The sequence below is a fragment of the Solanum lycopersicum genome, chromosome 8 (assembly GCF_036512215.1).
Source record: "Solanum lycopersicum chromosome 8, SLM_r2.1".
Lineage (NCBI taxonomy): Eukaryota > Viridiplantae > Streptophyta > Magnoliopsida > Solanales > Solanaceae > Solanum > Solanum lycopersicum.
In genome coordinates this window covers 58795470-58819961 of record NC_090807.1, presented here as the reverse complement: position 1 = coordinate 58819961, position 24492 = coordinate 58795470, and the positions used below count along the sequence as shown (strand labels likewise).

The window sequence follows — 24492 nt, the reverse complement described above, 5'->3', positions numbered from 1 at the left end:
ATTTTAATTGATAACTTATGTAACTAATATGATACAATAACGAAAAGAATTATAAGTGATATAAATTGCAAAAAAAAATGTAACGAATTGTTGATGATTAACCCAAAAGGAGCTTCTTGTTAAGTTTGCCTTGTAAAAATATGCCAAATCAAAAAACAAATGTGTCATGCGATAAAAAAGAGTGAGGAAAATTAGCACGCATGTTGGTGTTGAGCTCCACATCTATGGGTAGTTGAGTCCTTGCTCTCGTTATATGATTTGTGCAATCTTCTCTTCACGAGTTAACTTTTTGAAGTTAAATTAAATCAAGATCTATTTTGTTGACATGATATTGGAGCCAAATTCATTTGAGTATGATATGGACGTACGCGTACGATGTTTTGGTACGAATGAGACACAAAACAGTAGCAGCCAAGGCTTCTGATCTATAGGGCTCAGAAAAAGACCAAGATGATTGCCACAGAATCGAGAAGTAGCAGACATGACCGCTTCTACCACTGAGTTAGATTGAGTTAAGCTAAGATTCATTTTTTGACATGGTAGAGTTAGATTCAACCCAATTCATTGTTGGATCTTATGTTGGACAGTGACCTTATATTGTCCATACTCCAAATGTCCAATCTTGAGCACGAAGGAGCTATCAGCGGGCAGTTAGGTCCTTATGCCATCTTTGGATAGTCCTCACTCATGAGCTATTTTTCAGAAATTGAGGTAGGTCTCAATCTTTTTCTTCACAATATGACATGTTTATTACTTATTTTATAGATTTAGTAAATAAGTAAAAAATATTTTTATAACAACATTTATATATAATCTAACAGAAAACAATAGTGGATTGAGAGTGGAGGTTCAATAGTAGTGTAGGTTACGATGGTCAAGGGGTGAATGTTGGGTGGTCGAAGAGGAGAGAATGAACTTGAAATGTCCCGGGTGAAAGTTGCCTTCCCTACTCTTTATCTTAGATTTTTAACAACATGACTACTCATGGTTTCCACTTTCCTCAACATCTCTCCATTTCTTTCTAGGTTACACCACAAACTCTTGAGACACCACATCACCTATGTGAACCAGAAACTACTAACTATCCACTGGCACCAATGCTAGTTAAAACCTTTCATCATAGTTAAGTCAATGTTGGTTGGATCCACTCTTTTCTTTCAAAGCACCTGGAAGGCAAGCATATAGAAAATGAATGTTGAGTAGTAACTGATGGCCAAATCTTTTCCTACCCATTCCAACAATTGACTCTTGGGGTTCTTCAACATCCCTTTTTCAAGATGTACCATGTAAGAGACCACATATGCAAGCTGACTAATAAGAAGCTGCACTCAATATGTAATTCAAAAAGAGAGCGAAAGAAAAACAATTAAGTGCTCCTCCTAATCATAACAAGTCATCTTCACCATTAAATTCAAAAACACTGGTTTTACAAGTAAGCTTCTCCTTGAACTCCAACCCATATGGCTCCTATACCCCCCTTATTAACAAACAGGTTCAGGCCTACAAAGATCAATTTGATCATGTTCAATAAGGATCATAATTGTTTCAAAAGAACACACAACATTTCAAAAGATCACCTCACCCCGATGCCCCAGCCCCCTATCTTCCTTTTTCTTCTCTGCATTCTTCTTAAGCAGCTTCTCATTCAGTATTCTGTAAACATGACAGCGATTGAAACAATTAAATCCATTTGATTTTGCATTCACATGAAGTCTTCCTCCATCTCTTGCAGGGACTTGTTAGCTGACGCAATGTCTTTGTTAGATGTCATCTTATCAGCAACCATCAAATTTTTGTAGCTCCTCATTTCAGCCTGTCTTTCCTTTTCAAGCCTATCCATATCCTCTCTTCGTTTCTGATCATCCGAAACGAAAAGATATGAGATAAACATGTACATCAGAATGCACTAAAACATTCAAAGCTGGATAAAAACGTTCGACTGCATACGTAAGAAACTGTAGCAGCAGGAAAAGCTACAACTTAAAGCAAGCATGGCATGAAGTAAAACTAAAGAACCTACCCTAAAGCACAAGATACTAAAAAGCAAAAGGCTATATGATTGTAAAACTTATCTTTCTTGACTTCCCCATTCCATACTTATTAATCGAGGACGTCAATTTTTGTATCAAGTTGAGCAATTTTCTCCAGAGTACTATATCACTCTATAAAAATCCAGGGGAAGTAATCATAGACTATAAAGATGTGCAAAGATAAGCTATATCAGATCCCACCATCCCAGTATAATAACCAACAACCTAGTCTAGTCCTTATATTAGATCCCAATTAAAAAAATCTACATAGAACTAGTGATCATCAGTCTTTTTACCAAGTCATGTCCACAAACTTAAAAAGAGACAGGTTACGCATGTTCAATAAGGTGCAGATTCCAGGTTTGCAGGTCATTCGGACTGGGTAAGGCCATATATTTCTGTGGACATTTCCCCACTATATCTTGATTTTCCCAGAAATATAATACATCAGCATGCCTTGTGCTGTTCAGTTCCCATGTTTCAAACTTTCAACAAGCATACTTAACCATTCTTTCCAAGAAAAGATACTCTTACCTTCTCCCTAAGCTGCTGCTTCCTCTCCGCCCTTTCAGCTGCATTGACGGCCTCCCGCTCAGCTAAAAACACAAACAAGAAGGTTTATCACTACTGAACTGTTGCACAAGATAAATATCTAGACTCTCGTTTAGAGGAAGGGGAAATAGGGGAAGTAGTACAGAGAAACTTTATTTCCTTTTAACAAGAAACCAATGTGTTTACACCAATCAAAAAAGAAGATTCTCCTCCCTATATTCCACTTTAACAAACCCAGTTTAACTAGCAGGAGCCTTAAAAGTTTTAACTTCGATAGATTGACCATACATTTGACAAGGACATCAGAAGTTTAGCTACTAGTGCTTAATAAGTTTCAATCTTAGTATTTGCGAAAATTGGGGAGAGGACATGACACTAAATAGGAACGCAAAGAAGTTGAGGATTAGGGTAGACGGTTAGTAAGTAGTCGAGCAATTTCACTCTTCCCAGTGGTAGAGCACAGTAGTAGGTCGGAGCACCTTTCTGCTCCCTTACAAGTAATAATATTATTAATTTGCTAGCGTAATTGTATTCTTCAGTTTTATTACTACTGTTGTTACTTTTACTTTCGATATCTTTACCATTTTGCTGTTAGTACTTTTCTTTCTCTGCTATTTTCATCATAGCTTATTTACTCTAGTTTATTTTTTCAAATCTGTTCTGAAATATGATTCTTGAGCAGAGGGTCTTCTAAAACAACCCCTCTGCCCCACAAAGGTAGGGGTAATGTCTATGCACACACCCACCCCACCCCACCACACTTGTGGGACCACAGTGGGTATGCTGTTGTTACTATTATTTGTAGAAGTGCATCAGACATCGAGAAACCCTAAGAAATGGAAACTTTCATGCGTAGAAATAGAATAGGTAGTTATTATTTTTCCAGCAGACAATTCTCTAAGCCTTTGCAGGTTACTCATAATAAAACTAATATGCAGAATGTGCAACTTACCTTTCAAGTCGGGCTTCCTTTCCACCTTTGTACGGTTTAATCTATTGACTATCTCATTTATTCGCTTCTCAACCCTCACGGTACGAACCTAATAAAAAATCATGATATATATTAACTTTCACATCCACAATAAAAACAAAACCTCCCACCGCCGAAAAAAATTCCACAACCACTGGAAAACATTCGAATTTATAAACCTGCACAGGTTAGTTAAAGCAAAAACATGTTAACTGCATGAAAATGCTCACCATTTTTGGGTTGTGGAAGCTAACTTGCCCAACATCCATTGAGGCAGTCTTCTTAAGGTTTTGCCATGGAGTATAAACAACATCGACATTGTTTACCTTGTTTCCTGCCAAAATAAGGTCAAATTGCCAAGATATTTAAATAAATTGACAGGGTAGAGTATAAAGAAAAGTTACCCAAATAGCAGTCTCAACATATTCTTTAAACCTAGATTATTGATTTAAATGTTACTCGGAGTTTCATGTACAATTACGAGCATATATGCTGACAATGACATTACAACAGAATAAAAACTAAATAATACATTCCCCTTGACAGAAAAGCTTGACTAAGGTCTTCAAACCCCACACACTAGAAAAAGGGTCAATTAACCAAGCCAAACATGTCAAACTGTAAATATGCATCAAGGCACATGAATAGCCATGATATGTGACTCTAAGGTAGACCTCCCGTAGTGTTTTTAAAAAAAAAAAAAATAGACAGAAATTTTTCTTTTAATTTAGAAACAATAAATGAGAAAAACTCTTTTATATAGTTACTCCTAGGTTACTAGCAATATGTTAAGCTGTTATTTTACCTTCTTTTTTTTAAATCAAGGTAGTACATATGTCTCGAGGCAAGTAAATATTTTACTGTCAAATATATAATATTCGACGATGTCCATATAATGTAATGTTCTGCAACATCTCCTACTTAAATTCACTGAACTCAAAGATTTTGTGCATTTAGATATATTCTTAAAGCAACTTGATCCTTTTGCCTATCGACATACTACTTCAAATGCAAGGTGGTGAAACAACTAGAATTGTATATCCACATTGGAAAGTGACTTGCCACTAGGAAACAATGTGATGCCGGAAGAGCGTCAGGAAAGTAATGTATTGCGAAAAAGACATGGATCTGACGAAGTGCTGACTGAACAATGATTACAATGTGACATTACCAAGATGCTGACTAGAGAGAACCACTGCATAGTGATGTCTTGCTGATAAGACTAATTGAATGTCTCACTAGACAGGCAACAGAAGCTGGATGGTGATTATGACATTTCAACTGACTGAACAATAATACGTTCCTTGACTTGAGGATGACGTCTCAGCTGACTAGATGCTAATATTAAATGTGGCATGAGTTGACTAGACTATGATATGAAAAATGACAGTGAAAAATCGAATACTAATTTGGAAGAGATGAGAAAGAGAGGTAAATCCGAAATGATTAGAAGAAAAAGATATAAAGCAATTGAAAAGAAGAAATAATGCAGCTGGAACAGTGACCAAAAATGGCAAAGCTAGCAAATTTGAGGAATAACGAGAAGTTTTAACACGGGTATGCAGCCTTAGGCAAAAGCTACTAGGTCTTCATGAAAACCATGGAGGTCCTCATATCATGTGAAAGGAGAACTTATTGACTTGAGACCCTGTTTGAACATGATTTGAAATCACAAGCATTTTGGATTTCTTAAGTTGTATTTTTTTCATAAAAATGAAAAACCCACAAGTTGTGTAAGCTATCAAAATTTCTCGAATTCTTCCACATTCTTAAAAATGAACAAACCATAGTTCATAAACAAGATACTCGAATATCCTAAGGAGCAGCAATGATAAATCACATAGCTCTATGTTCCTTTTATAAAGGAATGTTTGCAAGCATTACTAACTTTCAAATACACATAATTTTATAAAGATCAACTAGTCAACAATAGTAGTAACTAGTTATTCTTTGATATTTTTTAGAATGATAACTTGATGTATTAAAGAAAATGGCAAGAGGATAATATTGGAATGTTTGCGATTACTAACTTACAGATACACATAATTTTATAAAGATCAACTAGTCAACAATAGTAGTAACTAGTTATTCTTTAATATTTTTGAGAATGGTAACTTGAGTATTAAAGAAAAAGGCAAGCGGATAGTGCCAATACCATAAATACAGAGAGAGAGGACAGCATATCCCATTATGAAATCGTAACAGTTAGAAAAAACCTATAAGATCTACTAAGGATACTGCCTCCTCTACAAAACGTGTTATTCTTTAGGACAATACTTTCATTTGGTATGGCCGTATGGACAACCTCTTCACACTGAACACAAGTCTTTGTTCGCACTAATTACAACTAAGAGTCTTTTTTCACAAAATATAAACTTATGGATCATGTTTTACATTTTTAAAAAATTATATCACAATTAGGAACCCCAAATCCTGCTTTTTGGAGAACCTGAAATTATGATAATTGCATGTCCAAAATGCCTACTTAATCTAATAACAATGTACAATAACTACTTGTGTAAGAGTATCAGGTAACACGTACAATATAGGTGAATCTATGGCATGTACTAGCATATAACTTCAATAGTCTTTTTAACATAAACATAAACCGCTTCACATTGAGAACGTATCATGTCTACTCCAAAAGCGGATTCTAGTGTGCCAAAAAACATGTCTCACCAAAGATCTTAAGGCAGGTACAATGACACTTCTTTTCCATTTTTCCTTTTTTATTCTTTTTGGCCGGAAGGGTATTTCTGAAGTCATCAACCTATGAATAAGGTGTTACATTTACGGGATAGAAATATTTACCTTGGATAGAATTCGCCTTGACAAGTTGAGCACAATCTTCCAATACACCTTCAGGTATATCATCAAATGTTTGACCCTTGTTCAATCTCAAATAAACATGGGCTGATGACATTTTATCCACATGGAACCTAAAACATAGTAAACGCTGTCAAATCAAATTCACATATATATCAAAGAATAATAAATATACACATCTTTATCATAAGACAGTCTGCATATAGTACTACATGCTCAGCAACAATCTAATACTTTCAAAGACTAAGCAAGCAACTGTAATAACCAATAGCCATACACACTCACATAACCTCCAAAAATTTCACAAAAGCAAAGGAAAAAGTTTAGTTAAAGATCTACTTCCATTAGGCCCCTAAGGGGGTGACTTAGAGGTGGTAAGAACCTTGAGTTTCAAGGTTCAAATTCTAGCACAGAACATACAAGGTGAATTCTTTCCCCGCTAATTTGGATGGATAGAGCTACCTACTACTTGAATTGATGGATAGCTGGTAGCCAATAGATTAGTGATGTTCAGGAATACAAGATTCGATAAGATCAAAAATGTTGGATGTGCTAGGGTTGATTTTGGTCATGACCTGCATCGACCCAGAGGTGTGAAACTATGGTGAGTGAAAGTGTTTAAAAGTGGACAAGATAGACTTTAAATTACATGGAAGGAAGTTGCCTCAGAAGATTTACAATTTCATGGAGTTAATGCAGACTTAGCTAAAATAAGACACAATATAAGAAAAAGATCCATATACAAAATATAAACTAGTTGGAATAGATTTTAATATTGTCAGTACACTTAATCTAAATATCCACATGTGTAACTACATAATAACAATGCCCTCGCTGGCTTCCAATTGTATATGATTTACCCAATTGTTACCCAGACTTCCTTTACTATCTCTGGGATATCCCAGATTAGCTTTGTTACCTGGAAATACACTACATCAACTTTCCACGTGTGTAGCATATTTCTAATTAGCCTCCTCTTTCTATCACAAATTCAGTCCCCTAACTTTCCAAGACACATTAAACTAATCATTTTTGGCAAGTTCAACTATTCTATAGTAATACAACTCAATATTTCATTTTATATTAGTGCGGTTACTTAGTTCAACAAGCTCCATCAAACTTCAAAGGCAATAATTCTCATTCTAAGATACATTGACATACATCTAAAACATGATGTATTACATGAAGATGGAAAAAAATATTCAGTTACTTTATGTATACAAGGAAAGACTCCCATCTAAAAAACGATCCACTGATGGATTTTTATGTTCTAATTGGCAGTCAATATCAATATCACTGCAAATAAAAAAACAAGACGTGGAGGCCAATCAAGAGCAGAAGAAGAACATCAAGCCACAGCTTTTGTCACACACAAATCTCTCTGTTAAAAGTATATGCTTTAAGAGTTGAAAAATCAGATCAAATGCACAACCAAAGATAGACTTTTAATAGTCAAGCCACACTGCATATTGCTTCATATTACTGGATAGTGCACATAAAACATAGAGTTACTTTATCAAAAAGAAGAAGAGATCAAATTAGGATTAATAATACTACTTTTGTCAATTCGAAAACAACCAACTAGGCAATGCACTTGCAAAATCTCTTTAAGGCTCCAAGAGTAGTCATATTTGCAACAAGCTAAAAAGCATACAATAAGAATTCTCCAGCTATAGGGGAATGATAGGAACATGTAAGATTTGAAACAGAATCTGGTAAATTTCTGTAATCTGCAAATATTGTGTTAGAATCTGTACATATGCCCGACTGTTCATAAAACAAGAAACTACCACTACAACAACAACATACCCAGTAAAATCTCATAAGTGAGGTCTGCGAAGATAGAATGTAGGCAGACCTTAGCACTACCTCTTGAAGGTAGAGAAGCTGTTTCCGAGAGACCCTCGGCTCAAGTGTAACAAATCCAGGTACAAAGAAGGAAACAATGAAGAGAATACAGCAATTAACAAGGAAACAGTACAGAGACTACCAGAAAAGGAGCCAAAAACAACAATAAACTAATGTGATAGTCGAAACACAATGAACAACACACTAGGATTAAAACGAGAATTTATGAATTTGTAAACACTACACAATTCAAGAACTGCTCATACTTGACTAGGTGAAAAGTCAACAATGAAGAACGATATGGGCAATCAAAGAACAACAAATCAATGAAATGGGCATTCTAAAAAGATGAACTTTACAACAAACCACACTAGAAGTCAAACCCAAAATTCCTCAAAGCACACAAAGGTCTCATCTTTCACCAATAAATGCACTCAATTAATACCCAAAAACAAAAGAAAACAAAAATCCGAAAAAGGGTTGTTACCAAATGTCTTCAGGGAAGCCAAATTTGATGAGTTCTTCATTCTCATATTTATCCAGACCCATAAAGATGGTGTAGTCACCAGTTTCCGGTCGAGCCTTGAAGTAGAACACCATTTTTCTCTTCTCCGATTGAAAAAGGAAAAAACGAGCTCTCTGTTTTAGGGTTTTCGAAGCCCTAATTTGTTAAAGCAGATTCGACGAGTTTTTCCCGAGTCAGATAGGCAGGTGGATATAGCGGTAGCCTGCAAACTATTGAAACCGCACTTTTCGCGTACAAACAAAGCTAAATCTTCCTTACAAATTTGGACATTGATTAGATTTTGAAAGAAAAAAAAAAAGTTGTTCTACGATTATTTTAAAAAATTTTCACCCATAAAATAAAATAAAAAAAGGAAAACATAATATTTCCGCAAACTTGTCAATAAATTTTTATTTAGACGTTTGAATTATAACATGATTTAATTTAACATTTGAATTTATGATAAAGTGTTTATATTAGTGTATATTTCGACTTAAGATATGGAAAAGCTTTTGGGTGTATTATCATGTGTCTATTGCGTGGATAACTTAACTGCTATATAAAATGTGGTATCTCTTTTGATTATATATCGGCCTCAATTGGAACAAACATGGGGTTTTACGATTTATTTAGCTAATGTGTATAATTAAGAAAAGTGATGTATTTTAAGTGTTTAATGCAACTGAGTAACTGGTGCCTGAGAGCATGCGCAAAAGGATTTTTTTAAAATTTGAGTAAGAAATTCTCATGTGTTTAATCAGAGCATATCGTACTTCAAATGTTTAAATATAATTTACTGAGAAGTTTAAAGGGTTACCGATATAAATGTGAAAAAATAAGTAGCAACATTTTGTGTGTGAAAATCTGAAAATTCTCAATCTATAGACTTTTCGGAGAAGGTTTTGTTCCAATTGAATATTTTAAAGGTTTCAGTGGACACATTCAGATCAATTTTTTAACATTATTTTTATGTATTGTTATTGGTCTATTATCTAATTAAGTTAAGCACATAAAATATATCATCTCCTTTAACTATACATTGTAAAGCCTATGACATTTTCTATTTGAGATCGATGTGTATAATTAAATGATATGACATATTTTATGTGTTTAACTTAACTACGTAATAGACAAATGAAAACACGCATAAAAGTAAAATAAAAAAAAAACTTAAACTAAAAGTGCCTAATTGGAACACTTTATTAGAAATTGAGGTTTCTGTTTTAACATGACTTAGTTTGAGTGTGTAAATAAAATATCCTGATAAATTTAAGAGACTGATTACGTATTAACATGTTTCAAATTTGATGTTAGAAATAATGAACTAAATTGATAAATAAACACTTGGCAATAATTAGTAAGTGAGCCAAACAAACCCTTAATTATAAGTCAAATAATTATGTGTCGATAATTTAATTTCAAAATTTGAAAGAAAAGTTTCAACTATTTGAATGTCTTTCTCATGAATCATTTGTTAAAAAATAATGGTAGGCAGCAACTAGGCTTTGGTTCTTGGCATCCATATTTGACTTTCAATATCCTAAATTATGACATTTTTCATTTTATATAATTTAGAATTAAGTGCAATTTACTCATCTGGCTAGAAATTGCTTGTTATTTACACTATAAATCCACCTCAAAGAAAGATTAAGGGCTAAGATTCTACATTAATTAACATTTTTCTTTTAGGGCTTGTGTTCGGTTAGGAGGAAAATATTTTATTTGATGATCATACATAGGCTTAACGAGGTAGCTTATCACAGCCAAAGCGCGGGTAATTTATCTAATTTTTTTTTTAAATGAGGAAAATTACTTCCCTAATAGATATAGAAAAAACAAGTTACATAAGTGATGTTTCAAATTTATTGTCTCCTCCTCACTCTCTGACCATTTCCACCCCCTTCCCCCGGCACCTCCAAACCCCACTACCTTCTTCATTTTTCGTGAAAAATAATTTTTTTTGATCTCCGAAAGAATATTATTTTTGACCTTAAAATAAAAATAAATTAAAATGGATTAAATCTTAAAATGAGTATCGAACAGGACAAAAATCTACCCCCTCATTGTCAACCATGAGACACGTTGAGATTTGAGGGGTTAATAATAGTAGAAATAATTGATTCAAATTGATTGACACGCATGTGCCAACTCAAAAAGACAATAAGTTTGGGGCTAAAGTTGTTAGCTGGAATTTAAGTCCTCTGAATAGTAGCTTTCATGGCTACCCAATCCACTAGAGCCATCCCTCTATATAATTTTTTACAAAAATATGACCAAAACTTACATGCGTGCAACTGGATTAGGTGAACACATTCATAGAATAAGAATGTCACAAAAATAGAATATTGATATGTGATTGAACTCTTCAATAATGTCAACAGATACACATTGCATTTTTTTAATTTTATATTTTTGAAGAATCTGATACGAATAAAAACTTGAAGATTTAGTTACGATTAGAAATAAACTTTCTATCTTCATCCATGGATCCTTTATTCATACTTATTCAATTGGTTATAACTTTGTTCAAAACTTGGAGAGGCCAAGTAAAATTCGTAAGCATACAATAGAGAGCAAGTGCAACAATAATCAAAATTCCTAGTTCCTGTTGAATTCACTTGTCGAGGTGGATCTAACATTTGAAGTTTATGAATTCGAAACAATAGTAGGTGAATTCATAATTAAATATTTCTAGATATTTAGTGGGTATCTTAATACATAAAAGATCTTGATTCAAGCCATACTAAATATGGCGGCGCCTTTATCAGAGAACACTTAAACACCAATGTAAAACTTTCCAAAGCAAAATCAAATCGTCAATACAAATATCGAACACCAAGTGTTTCAAGCGTCTTTAGTAGGCATTTGGCAATTAGTAAGAAGAAATCATCATTTTCTTACAATAGTGAATCATGTTTGACACAATGTCCTCAAATATCATACAACTTTCAAGACATCAAAAATAATTATTTTCCTTTGAATGAGACATCAGTAAATAAAGCTCAAGTACTACTACTTGCTAGCAAAAGGGGCAACATGGAATCAATAATAATTCAATTGTAGTGTTTTACACCAAGATAACACATGAGTTTTACAAATCAAATGACTTGAGAATTTCTACCTTTTTGTCTCCCATTATTTCTTGTGTTCAAAACTGAATTCCATTTCACACAAAAAAGACAATAAATTCCCTATTGGAAAAACACCCACAGCATAAATATACCACAACAGATTTCTCCAGAGCAGAAATCTTCCACAGCAGATTCATTGCCAGTGTATATCTAATGTAGAATTGAACTAGCTATAAATCGAGATGGTGATTCATCTTCCTCCACCAACCCAAGAATCGTTCTCCAACATAAACCTCTACTTCAGTTAGGGAAGCACTAATCTACGACCAGTTTGCTTCACCTAAACTTGAAACTTAATTAAGGATCATATTTGCAAAGGTTCTCGAATCCCATGTATTCATGGCGCTGGATCTTTCCAATCATGTTTGAGATACCAACCCCACCTGTCAGAATCAAGAATGACGTGATGATTTCATTCGAGAGGAGAACTAAATGTTGATGCTGATGAGTTGCCAAAGAAATACATATACATACCTAGTGAAATTGCGCTCACAAAAATTGTGGAGGCAAGGATGAAGATGATAAGTGATGCTCTTCCTAGTATCATAATCATTCTCCTTACAACATGTTGCCCAATCAAAGCAGCAACAGTTGCCACGGCAACGAAGTACAGAGCTGCAGCAAGAATACAACTTTCAATTCCTATGTAAAGGTGAAAACTCTACTTTGTAGTCCATTGTCAATTTAAGAGATCAGCTCATACCATAAGGAACTGGGAAACGTTTAAGAAGGTAATACTCAACAACAGACATTGATGAGGAGAACATCATTGCAAAGGTGGCAGTGGCACTTGAAACCTAGTAAGCAGAAACACAGTAACATGAGACAATCGCTATTAAGTACGATAAGAAGTTGAATAGATATGAAGACGGATCAAGTAAAACGATTCTTCCTCCAAAACTCCCTTTAATTTATTCATATGCTGGTTTATAAATTATAATTGGATTAACTTTTAAAAGAAAAATAGTATCCGAGTAAAACTGGATAATTTTACTTCTCATAAAAATCTTAAATTTCATCCTTAGTTTAGTCATGGACAACTTCCATGAAATAAATGGTGAGAGATTGTCCAGGACCCAAAGCATAAAAGATTTTCCTAATGTCTGCTTGCGATATATACTGACACTAAAGACTAAGCATCAAACAACTCAATTTACTGAAATTCGTAATTCTAATGAAACCACAGTACAAAAAGGCAGCCACACATGGGGGAAATAAAAAAATATGGGAAACTTCAGAGATGACGATATAAGCTCTTTTGACTGTAACATTAACATGGATACAGGTATGGGTAAAACGAAATACGGAAGGAAAGTTGGGAAATGATTCATGTGGCTGGAGGAAGATGGTTTGTGATGTCATAATACACAAATGCTAAATCCAATATGTCGAGAAATGATGTATCCAAGAATTTTGCTAAATTCTAAATTCAAAAGGAAAACACCCAATTAAGTGAACATTCGGCACAAACTTTTGTGTGAAAAGTCACTGTTTCTATTGACAATGGAATTTGTTAAAAATCAGGAGGCGCATTTAAACATGACTAAACAAGTGATGATTGAAATGGTCTCTATCAAAAATCTTCGGGCCATCTTTTTTTAATCGAGATATCTGGGGCACCTTATTATGGACTTTCATTGTTTGAAAGTCTCTTCCAATCCAGGAAGTCAAGAATTTATCTGTGTATATAACATATCTAAGATCCCTTTGACTTTACATTTGCATCCAAAAAAGTACATGCTTGAACTCATAACTAAAAATTTCAATTATGATCTGCCATTTTGAGTACCCATAGATTATTTTCAGAGAATTTCTAAAAGGTTTGTTGCCTGTATATGCAAGTTTGGTCTGGCTTAGCTCAAGCTGCCATACATATCAGACAGATCAGCCTGCAGCCCAAAGCCTACCACCAACTTTGAGGGACCAGTTGTCCAATTTTATGGTTGTTTATGTTTTTTAACAAAACCATATGGACATGGTAAAAGCCATGATCATAAAAGATTATCGGCTGAAATAAAACTCAGCAGAAGCATAACCACAAAATGAACCAACCATAGATAAGTAGCCCTAATATATGGAAAAAAATAATGATATTCTTTTGCTCCATACCACTCAAGGATAACATATACACGCACCTGAGGAGGAACGCCCAGCTCCAAAAACATAGGACCCATGATAAATCCTCCACCCAATCCAAGAAGTCCCCCTACCATACCAGCTACTATTCCAAAAAAGCAATAAACAATTAGTTGCATCACCCGGAAGTTAGTTCCGTCTTCTCCCTTGGATTCAATCCTTCTCCAACCCTTATACAGGCTAACAGCTTCGTAAGATGATACACCAAGGGCAACCGGGATCTGCAGGACATTGAAACAGTTCATATTCATTGCTAGAATAATATTTAAGATTTAAGAGTTTGCATCAATCTTCAACATAGATAAACACAAACCTGCAACAGATTCACCACCCAATATAGTGGTGTACAATTGTCTGTATAATTCTGTTTCAACAAAACACAAGGCGAGTTAGTTTACAAAATTTGAAACAACTTTATTAAACAATCCAAACTCAAGAGCATCAACTCTGAGCATAAGTGGATCATAAACAAAAAATGTGGATAAGGAAAGATGAAAACCTTGCCGATTTGCAGTCCTAGAAATGCAACCCAAACAAAAGACAGGAGTCCAGTTTCCTTCCAGCAAACATTCTCCATGATAGGCACCTAAAATGACATTGGCTTATTAGATCTAAACTATCAGGAGAAGCAGAATATTGTCATTTCAAGATCTACAGTAAGTTACCTCAGGTTCGGAAACTTCTGTTTTTTTCTTTTCAGCATCGTTGGCATCACCAGGAAGGAGCTTATACTCTGCGTCTTCACCAGCGATGAGCACAAAAAACCATATCAGCAGGAAAGAAAAGAACACTGAGATTGAAATCCCATTAATTCATATATAATTTTAAAAAAATGTTTTTATAGCCTACCATTTGCGCCTGACTTTTTCGCAGCCTCAGTCTCCTGAAGTAAGAAACACATGATTATCAGAACCAACACTTGACATATATGACCTTATTTACATAGCCTTGCTAGAATCCAATGGGACAAGGCATCACGATACTAGAAATAAAATCCCCCATCAGACATGCTATCTACTGTACAGAATGGATGCTCACTAGAATGGGTGAAAAGAGGGAGCAAAAGTACCAACAATTCAAACATGATAGTATTCAAATAGGAAGAAAAATTCATTAACCTTTTTCAGGATAGTCTCTTTCTTCCACGTTTCAACCCCTCGCAAAAAGGCCTTGGTTGATGTACCTACAACAATTACACAAGTTCAGAAGTTTTGTTGGTGCAGTGAGTAAAGGAATCACAAAGTGTGTCACATTTCAAGTGCAATATTACCGATGAAGAGTATTATTAGCAGAACAGTGACCATCCAATCAGCAAATATCACATTAAAAGTAACTCCAATACTAATGCCAAGCATCAGCATTGGCTGGATGAGAACAGCCAAATCATAATCAATAATAGGCATATCAATTGTTGGATGCCTGAGCTTTAGATTATAGTAAACAGTAGAGACCGAAGCTCCCATGATCATACCTGACAATCAAGAGTAGAATCTGTGAGTCCCTTAACCAGGAGAGAGTAGCTAATAAGAGAAGATGAAAATTCAAAAATTAAGACTTGTTACTACAGCACTGTGCTGATATAGTGTGAATTTCACAGGGAGTTTGCACTTATCCTGGCTAAAGGGAAAAGACGGGGGGAAACGCATCTGCGGGGAGTAAATTATCTGATATGCATGGCTTGTCTAATCTAGAAGCTATTTTCTGTTCACATTTTTAAAAGGTGTCTTAAGCTAAAGCCCCTATATACTTCTCACAGAAAGGGAAATGAATATCCAGCAATCTGCCAACAAAAGATGACTGAATGAAGCTCGAAAACTCTGGAGGGAAAGAAGTTTTTTTGTTGATAAGAAGGAGCATGAAGATAGTCTTCCACAGAAAACTTGAGTAAGGAACAATTCCAGGCGAAAACTTCAGAGTCTGTTAAGTTATTACTCATTAAGTTCCCTTGTCTTTACTTTCTTTTTATCAGTAAGTTCCATCACTTCAGAAATCATGGGCAAGTCCACTAGGATCAGAATAAACTAAATATTCACCACAACTTTTTAAGTCCTTGAAATCATGAACTTATTAATCAAATTTCTTAAAAGTCAATTTTATACTAGGCTCGCTATCTTACACTTTGAAATCGCAGTAGATGATTTTGGATCAAATCCAACGATGAGAGAAAGCATAGGAACAAATATGCCACCACCACCAACACCACCTACACTCCCAAATGCTGCTCCCAAAAATCCAATTATCGAACCAACAATGATTTCCCATCCAAATTTCATGTCCTGCAATGACATCAAGTAACACACATTCAAAACTTCCCTTGTCAACCATGTCAAAGGAATAAGGCAAAACAGGAGGTCAGGAGCCTAATGAAAATATGACCAAGCTATAAAAGTAAGATCATATAAGTCAATGTAGCACATGGAAGTGGCAACCCAATCACAAGTCAAAATTCCAACATGCCACCATCTCAGAGATCAGAAGCATCATGCCAGTCACTTTCAAAAGGAAAATTAACATTAATTACTCTGTATTGCAAACTTCACATTGACCAACTTACTCATATGACTCCATCTTAGAATTTTTTGACCAGTTTTTCTATACATGTTCATTCCTAATCTCTTCTTGATCTCAAACAGCAAATAAATATACATGTTGACATCCATATTCTCCAACTTCAGAAGAAGAAAAAAACAAAAAGCACCACAAGAACATGCATAAAGATAAGGTATTGATGCATTTCATGGATGTGGGTTCCATTTACTCTCAAAGCATCTCTAATTGATCCAGATTCAATTTTAGTCCATTAATGGTCCCACCCAATCAAACTAAATTAGGCTCACTAACAGTACCAACTAGTCAACTATTACTATCAAACAATGTTATACTAGATCACACAAAACTAACAAATCACCACTAATCTAAAAACTCAAAAACTACAAAATACAACAGAATTAAAAAAGATCAAATTTTTAAATTACCGGCCAAACATGTTGGTAACCAGATTCATCAGGCTTCCACAAGAATTGCACAACTGAAGTAAGTAAATCAGCATCTGACTGATGAGTTGCATTTTGTGCAACAATTTCTTTCTTCAAACTTCTTTCAGCTGAAACAAATATGGCAGCCAGAAGAAAACTCCAAGAAATTGACAATAATGGCCGAAAAACCTTCCATCTTGATCCAACTCCTGCCATAACAACAACAAAATGCTAGCTTTTCTCCACACCCACAAACCCAAAACCCCAAAAAACTCAAAAGTGATTGCAGAATTGTCAGAAACTCAAACACAGTATATATAACAAGTTATAGCTTCGAAACAAGAAACTAAATGACCCAATTTCTTTGTTTGGTAGTAAATAAAGGAAATTTCCTTCTTTTTAACCAAAGAAAAGAAATGGGTACTACGGAAACAGAGAAAAATTGGAGAAATGGTAGATACGAATATGAATGAATGAATATATAATCAAGAAAATGACACTAATATAAAAAGATACTCATTAGGGTGTCAAAAAGAAAAAAAATGTATACCCTCTGACTATCCTTCGTTATATTTTTAGGACATGATCAAAAATATCTTACTTTTTTTGTGATAATTTAAAAATATATTTAATTTTTTTCAAAAGAAAATAAATAACTTATTAAATTAACGACTCTAATAATATCGAATCTATTTATTTTTATTTTACATTAAAATTGTAAACTTTTATTTTCGAATAGAATAATATATATATATACACACACTCAAGAAACTAGAAAGCTATTGCCACAAAAAACGACACAGTTTAAGTGGTTAATCAGTACAAAACGACATAGTTTTTGGTGGGCCAAAAGGCAACAAACGTCAGTGCACCTTATTTTGTTTCCCAATTTTCCCTTTTTCTATAAAATTGGGGTAACTTTTTGTTTTTAAAAAGAGAATCTAGCGAGGGTAGAATTTTTAAAATATAAACAATTTTAAGCTATTTTGAGTATTGTCATACGGTTAAATAACTCAAAAATCAGGTTTTAAGTCAGTTTGATCAGCTTTTAAGCTGAGCCAAACAGGCTCTTAGTATATTTTAAAAAATACAATATCAACATAACAAAATTAATGGAGAATCGGAGCATAACCCTCAATAATAGTTGTTAGCAAAAACTTTTACAAAATTATCCAATTTTAATGTTTATAGTATATATATATATATATATATATAATCTTAAAAAGTTAATTTTAAATCAATTTAATTTTATATCGCATTTTCAAAATGAAAAGGGTTTATCCATCAAATTTTTCTACATAAATAGAATTATTGGGACTCCATAAATTAGAGGAAGGACAAAACCTTATTATGGGTAAAAAAGAAACAAATTTGTAATCCAATATTCTCACCCAACGTGGATACAAAAAAAAAAGAGTAAAAATGTAAAGAATCAAATATTTTAGTTTATTTATTATCATAAATTATATTTCTTGTTTAGAGATCTTACTCTAAATGCCAGAAATAAAACCAGGACCAAACAAGTCTTACCTAACACAGTTTAATTTAATGATAATTATTAATTAATTAAGACATATTTAGTAAAAAAGGTAACACAACACAAAAGACCATAGAAAGTGGTTAACATTTATGGTTTAAAAAATATATAATAAATATAAGTTGATTCAGATGTGAATCAGGTCTTCAATTTTTTTATTTGATTCTTTTATAAAGCTAAATATTGACAATTTAGTACACGACATCCATGATTATTGATCCAAGTTTAGCACATGCTTTTACACCTTCACTAGTTCCATTTTTTAAAAATTAATTAATTAATAATCCGAATAAATAATTTGCATATTCAAAATTAAAGTATTTATTTATTAGTAAGGTAAAGTTTGAGTTTTATTTAGTATAACCGCAAAATACATCTTATTTCAAAAGTTTTTTCTATTACAAATTTTCATTGCTCACAGATATATTTGTTAATTGTTCAATGCATTACTTAGAAAGAAAAATATATCGAAAAAGACTTAGAAATGTATTCTGGAGAGAATTAAAATATATCCGAAAATTTAATATAGTACTATCTTAGTGATTTTAATTTGTTATATATATTCAAGAATTATTGTGTCCACTGAAAATGCAATATGAGTAATAATTTCATCAGTGATTCTTTACAACAAGAAAAGATATACACATAAATACTTCATTTGCATCTTGAGGGGGGCCAAGTGTCTTTATTTCTTTTCAATTTCTCCAATTATTTTTATAAAATTAAAAACTTAAATATGTGTTGTATTTTTCTACCAAATTTCTACTGGTAATATTCAATGATATTAATTATCCTCTTACCATTTTTTAAAAATAAAATAAAATAAGGTAACTTTCTTTCTGTTTATTCTTTTCTTCAAGATTTTGTCTAAAATTTATCTCATTGTATGAATTGTGTAACATTTGTGAATTTTTATTTTGTTCCCACCGTCCACTTCGTGTAACTAATTAAACACACGTTTTTTTAATCCTTATTAATTATTTAATCATATTATAGCTTAAAATATCCATTTGAGATGTTAAAGTTGAAAGTTTGACCACATTGTGCGTCAATTAATTTGAATTCATTAATTTTTACATATGAAAAAAAGTAGTTAGCTTTTTAAAGCATGAGACTTTAAATTAAAAGTGAAGAAAAAATATTTATTTTATTACATTTCTTATCATCAACGCTTAAACTTATTAGAAAATAAAAATTTATATATAAATAACAATAATAATATTATTCATAAGTGAACTGTACGATTTGAAAATTAATTATCTTTACTCTTCGAGACAGAATCAATATTATAATTTTAATTTCTCTATATGATTAACTACCATGAAGTATCTTTATTCAAACACATAATACAATGACTAGTATTTATTATTGGAAAAAATTATCAACCCCTCATGATGAATATTAGAAAAAAAATTATAAGGAAATATACCAAATGTCGTTTTCATTATTATTATTTTATTTTATTTTATTTAATTATTATTATTTTTTATAATATAAGGTAGGTTATTTTCATTATTGATAAGTGGAAAACCAGCTGTAATTCCAAGGACATGTCAGATAATCACATTATATGGGGCCTTATATATATATATATAGTATAAGTGTTACTCCATATATTTTTTTTTAATTTTTTCTCTGATATGCAACATTTCCAATATTAATAATGTGACAACTTTTGTAATTGATTTGAACAATTTGTCAACTATGACAAGTTCTTTTTCAAGTTTGAACTGATCCATTCACATGTCCAAACTTTGGGTATTTCTTTCTTATATATATAAAATATTCATTTGTAAATTGTTGTGACTTATCATTAAAAACTAGTAATTACTTAAAGCATATGGCGTAATCTTGAGGACTTTTTGGTCATGAGAATTATAAGTATATGGTAAAAAAAGAAAAAAGTTTTTGGTTTCAATTTAAAGAAAAATATTGAAAATTGTATTTGATCAAGAATATCATTTGGAGTTACTTTTGAATTTTCGTGAATAATTTGAAATAAAAAAATAATTTCTTTTAAGTGTTTAGCTGATTTCGGAAAATTCGTAAATTCAACTTGTCAAATTTATGATCAAACGTATTTAATACTAAAAAAATCATAGTTAAACGCCCTTGGATAATTCCCAACAATCAATTGCAAGCTTTTTTGTTTGATTTTTTTACTCGGTGTCGGATATTTATCAAACTCAACTAAATTAAAATTGATTATTCAAAAAATACGATACTAAGATAATATATACCCTAGATATAATAAATGATTTTATACCCAAAATACACATAAGAAATCTTTAAATTAGAACTATTTAATTGTTCTATTTTTGTACAAAGTGATTTCATTTTAGGGCACAAGAAACATTAAAAAAAAGATATTCCTTTGCATACTCTATTTAATTTGTCAAAATGTCAGCACATCATGTATACTAGGTCACATGGATTATTTTATACACTGTTATTTTAGTAGTTTTTTTTTTTTTAATTAATGAGCTTTATTCCAATAGTTCATTGTAGAAAATTATCAAGTTGCACAAAATAAGAATTTTTCTCTATTTTTGTAATATAAATACAAAACTCCATGTCTACATCCTACTTAACTTATATACGTGTTCATAGTAATTTATTTGAAACTAGAGGAAAAACAAGTCAAAACCATTAGATACACCGACAGGTTACGTATCGATCATTAAAATAATTATATTCGTTAAATAAATTTATATTTTATATGTATTATACAATTGATATACAAAAATATATACTAATTGACGACTATTTTATGTCAAACTTTTTCTTATAACAAATTCACAATTTCAATTCACGGCATCCGTTCATTCATAAAAAGCTTTCCAAAGGTTTGTTCATGTTAAGAAAAAAAAGAGAATTTATACTTCGATTGATTATAAAAAGATTATATGTAGAAAAAATAACACGTTTGATTTTAGCCTTACTTATTAATTTCCTTTAAGTTTTGTTTAATAATAAAAAACATTCAATGAACTTGAATCACATATTTGTGTACTCTTAATGACCCTACTTCTTCTAAAAGTTTTTCTTCTTATCACACAATTGTAGGATTGATCATATCTGATAATGACTTATATCGGAAATGTTATTGGTAGTTGGATTTAAGGTATAAGGTATAAAATATAATAATTTTAAAATAATTTATATGATTATTTTAAAGAACATGTTTGAAATATATCTTAATTTTGAGTGAAATTATTGTTTTGATACTAAATTTTGAAAAAGATCGTCTATCTATGCACTATTTAATAGTGTTTTGAAGATATATATATATGTATTCACGTGGACATAAAAAATATTGTATAATTATAAATAATAATGCGTCCACGTGAACATATATACACCTTTAAAATATACTATCAACACTACAACAAAAACGTCTTATAGCGGCAATAAATTGACACATGAATAAAGAGTGTTAAAGTCTTTACCGACATTAGTTAAGTGCCATTAGATCCAATGTCGCTAAAGCATTTAGGGACTTTTACAAAAAACGTTAATTGCCGCTAAAAGTACATATTTAGCGGCAATTGCTAATTAATTGCCGCTAAAGCTCATTTTTGATGTAGTGTAAATAGTGCAGGGGTAAAAGTGATGAAGGAAGCTGATGGAACGTGTCAAAGGAACAGGTTCGGTGAAGCTGTCTGGCGAGTTACAGTTTGAGTTACACAAACTGATATAGTTGACTAGGATAAGGTGTAAATAATATATTTGTGTTGTATTAGGATTCCTAATGTAGCTAGTATAGGACTCTTCTATGATTCCTAGTGTAGCTAGTATAGGACTCTTCTCTTATATAAGAAGTATGTAACTCAATCATTCAAACATCAATACAATCTTTGATTCTTCATATATATACGTGAGAATTTTACAAAAAGATCCTCCATAAAGTTTGGTATCGTAACAACAATTCGGATCAAAGTTGAAGTATTTTTCAGACCCTTTTCCCATTATTTTACTATATGTTTGGTTTGAGTTATTAGGACGTAATCGTTGGATTATTTATCCCATGTGTTGAAATAAGATGTCCCATATACATAATGTAATGACTTATTTTGAAATAATTAATCTGAAAATAATATTTTTCGAAATGATTCCTTAATTTCTACTTTGGGAACTTTTTTTTTGCTCGGTATATTTATGTTGATTGTAATTAATTTGGCTAATATGAGTTTGTGTAATGGCTTAAGCCAAAACAATGTTAATCATGTCAAATAAATACAATATGACTTTTCATTACCAAAAGAAATTGTGTTAGTTTAAAGTCGAATTTAAATAATTAAAATAAAATGTCAAAAATGATCTACTACATTAATTAAATCTATGAATGATGATGTTGTCTGTTTCATAAACGTATAAAATTTGATTGGACCTATAATTATAATCAATCCTATAAGTTAATATTGTATGATGTATTTATGGGCACTTCTTAAGTTAACTAATAATTAGGTTCTCTAACAAGTTAATTAATACCCAAATTATTATTTTCTTTATCAAGAATTGACCTATGAATAAATGGTATATACTGCCAATTACTTTAATTTGTTAAAAATGACACAATTTTTGTTTCCATTTAAAGTACCAATTAGTATCAAACTTCAGTACGAAACGATTAACTACTGATTAGTCATTGTAATAGATAACAATTACACGTAGGTAAAGTGGAATTTTCAGAAATCACTTTCTCTCAATTAATTTCAATAAATATTGGAAAAAGACAGGGAATTTACTTATGATATTCTTTAATTTTGAAAAGATTTATGATAAAATTTCGACTGAAATTAGTTAGAGGATAGATGTATAACCAGTGGTTCATACTAGAGCGATTAAAGATATACAGTTTTCACCTTTTGACTATTTTTCCTTTAAATAAAACTTATGATATTAAAATAATAATAATAAAATTTTATAAATAAATTCTTTGTTGATACTTGAGATTGTTCATAAGAAAATTATATTTTAAAAAAAATAGTTAGTCAGTAACTTACTACTATATATTTTTCATTGATGGGTCTTCGTACTTAATTATAATTTGATGAATTATAGTAATTAGTTATTGTGGTATTAATAGTTTTTATAAATTTAGCATTATGTATTATCTATTATAAAATTAATAACTTTTTTTGCTAAACTTATGAATAATTTCAATAGTTTTTAAATTAATGGAAATAAATCATGTTTTATGTTTTTTTTTAAAAATCGAATAATGTTTTCAAAAACTAAGGTCAAAGACATTTTGAAACTTTAATCCAGACTTACCTAAATCTATTTTCTCAAATTTATGATCAATTGTTAGGTCACATCAATTATGTATAATGAGCTTGCAATAATTTAATAGAAAATAATTTTTTACTTTAGTAAAATATAAAATCCATGTGTACATCTTACTTTAACTAGTACATGCTAGTACAAAAGCTAACTTACTTTTGAAAGAAAAACTAAAAGAAATTCGAGTAAAATCATTTGATATACCTACTCCAGAAAATAAATAAGGCAAGTTGCTATATATATATTAGTCAATTCTCAACTCATATTTTAAAGAGGTAAAAGACTCAAATATGTTATCAAATTTTCAGAAAAGGCTTATTTATGTCATCACTTAAAAGTTTGGTTCATTTATTCGGTTATCATTAAAGAAAAAACTCATTCATACCATTATTTTTTAACGGTGGTTTTGCATAACCATTTTTGACACGTGGCCAGTTATAATTCGATCACATCATCAATTATTTTTTTAAAAAAATATAATTCTGAAAAAAATGATTTTTTAAATTTTTTTAATTAAATAAATTGATGACGTGGCCGAATTATAATTGACCACATCATCAATTTTTAAAAAAAATTAATTCAATTTTTTTTCCAGAATTATTTAAAAGAAAATTGATGATGTGGTCGAATTATAATTGGCCACGTGTCAAAAATATTTTTGCAAAATTACTGTTAAAAAACAATGGCATAAATAAG

At 31.7% G+C, this 24492-nt stretch overlaps 2 protein-coding genes across 2 annotated transcripts; both read right to left on the bottom strand.

The window, feature by feature from the left end:
• Positions 1-1380: 1380 nt before the first annotated feature.
• On the bottom strand, positions 1381-9623 carry LOC101259179 (uncharacterized). Its single transcript, XM_004245215.5, has 6 exons — positions 8714-9623; positions 6364-6491; positions 3783-3886; positions 3535-3622; positions 2565-2626; positions 1381-1855 (listed from the first exon to the last, which is right to left on the bottom strand). Exons 1-6 carry the CDS (start codon positions 8824-8826, stop codon positions 1703-1705), a joined length of 648 nt encoding a protein of 215 aa, XP_004245263.1. The 5' UTR covers positions 8827-9623; the 3' UTR covers positions 1381-1702.
• A 2124-nt stretch (positions 9624-11747) lies between these two features.
• Positions 11748-17738, bottom strand: LOC101258883 (sulfite exporter TauE/SafE family protein 3-like). The gene is made up of 12 exons (XM_004245214.5): positions 16974-17738; positions 16115-16274; positions 15269-15469; positions 15117-15181; positions 14848-14881; positions 14664-14737; positions 14498-14584; positions 14312-14362; positions 13998-14219; positions 12566-12659; positions 12337-12477; positions 11748-12245 (listed from the first exon to the last, which is right to left on the bottom strand). The coding sequence occupies exons 1-12, from the start codon at positions 17187-17189 to the stop codon at positions 12160-12162; spliced, it is 1431 nt and encodes a 476-aa protein (XP_004245262.1). The 5' UTR covers positions 17190-17738; the 3' UTR covers positions 11748-12159.
• Between the last annotated feature and the right edge of the window lie 6754 nt (positions 17739-24492).

Coding starts and splice junctions, on each gene's coding strand:
- LOC101259179 (XM_004245215.5), bottom strand. CDS start 8,826: ATGGTGTTCTACTTCAAGGCTCGACCGGAAACTGGTGACTACACCATC. Junction 2,627..3,534: donor AAGGAAGCCCGACTTGAAAG/GTAAGTTGCACA, acceptor TTGTGTTTTTAG/CTGAGCGGGAGGCCGTCAAT. Junction 1,856..2,564: donor AGCAGCAGCTTAGGGAGAAG/GTAAGAGTATCT, acceptor TCGGATGATCAG/AAACGAAGAGAGGATATGGA.
- LOC101258883 (XM_004245214.5), bottom strand. CDS start 17,189: ATGGCAGGAGTTGGATCAAGATGGAAGGTTTTTCGGCCATTATTGTCA. Junction 14,220..14,311: donor GGGTGGTGAATCTGTTGCAG/GTTTGTGTTTAT, acceptor AATGTCCTGCAG/ATCCCGGTTGCCCTTGGTGT. Junction 12,246..12,336: donor TGTGAGCGCAATTTCACTAG/GTATGTATATGT, acceptor TGATTCTGACAG/GTGGGGTTGGTATCTCAAAC.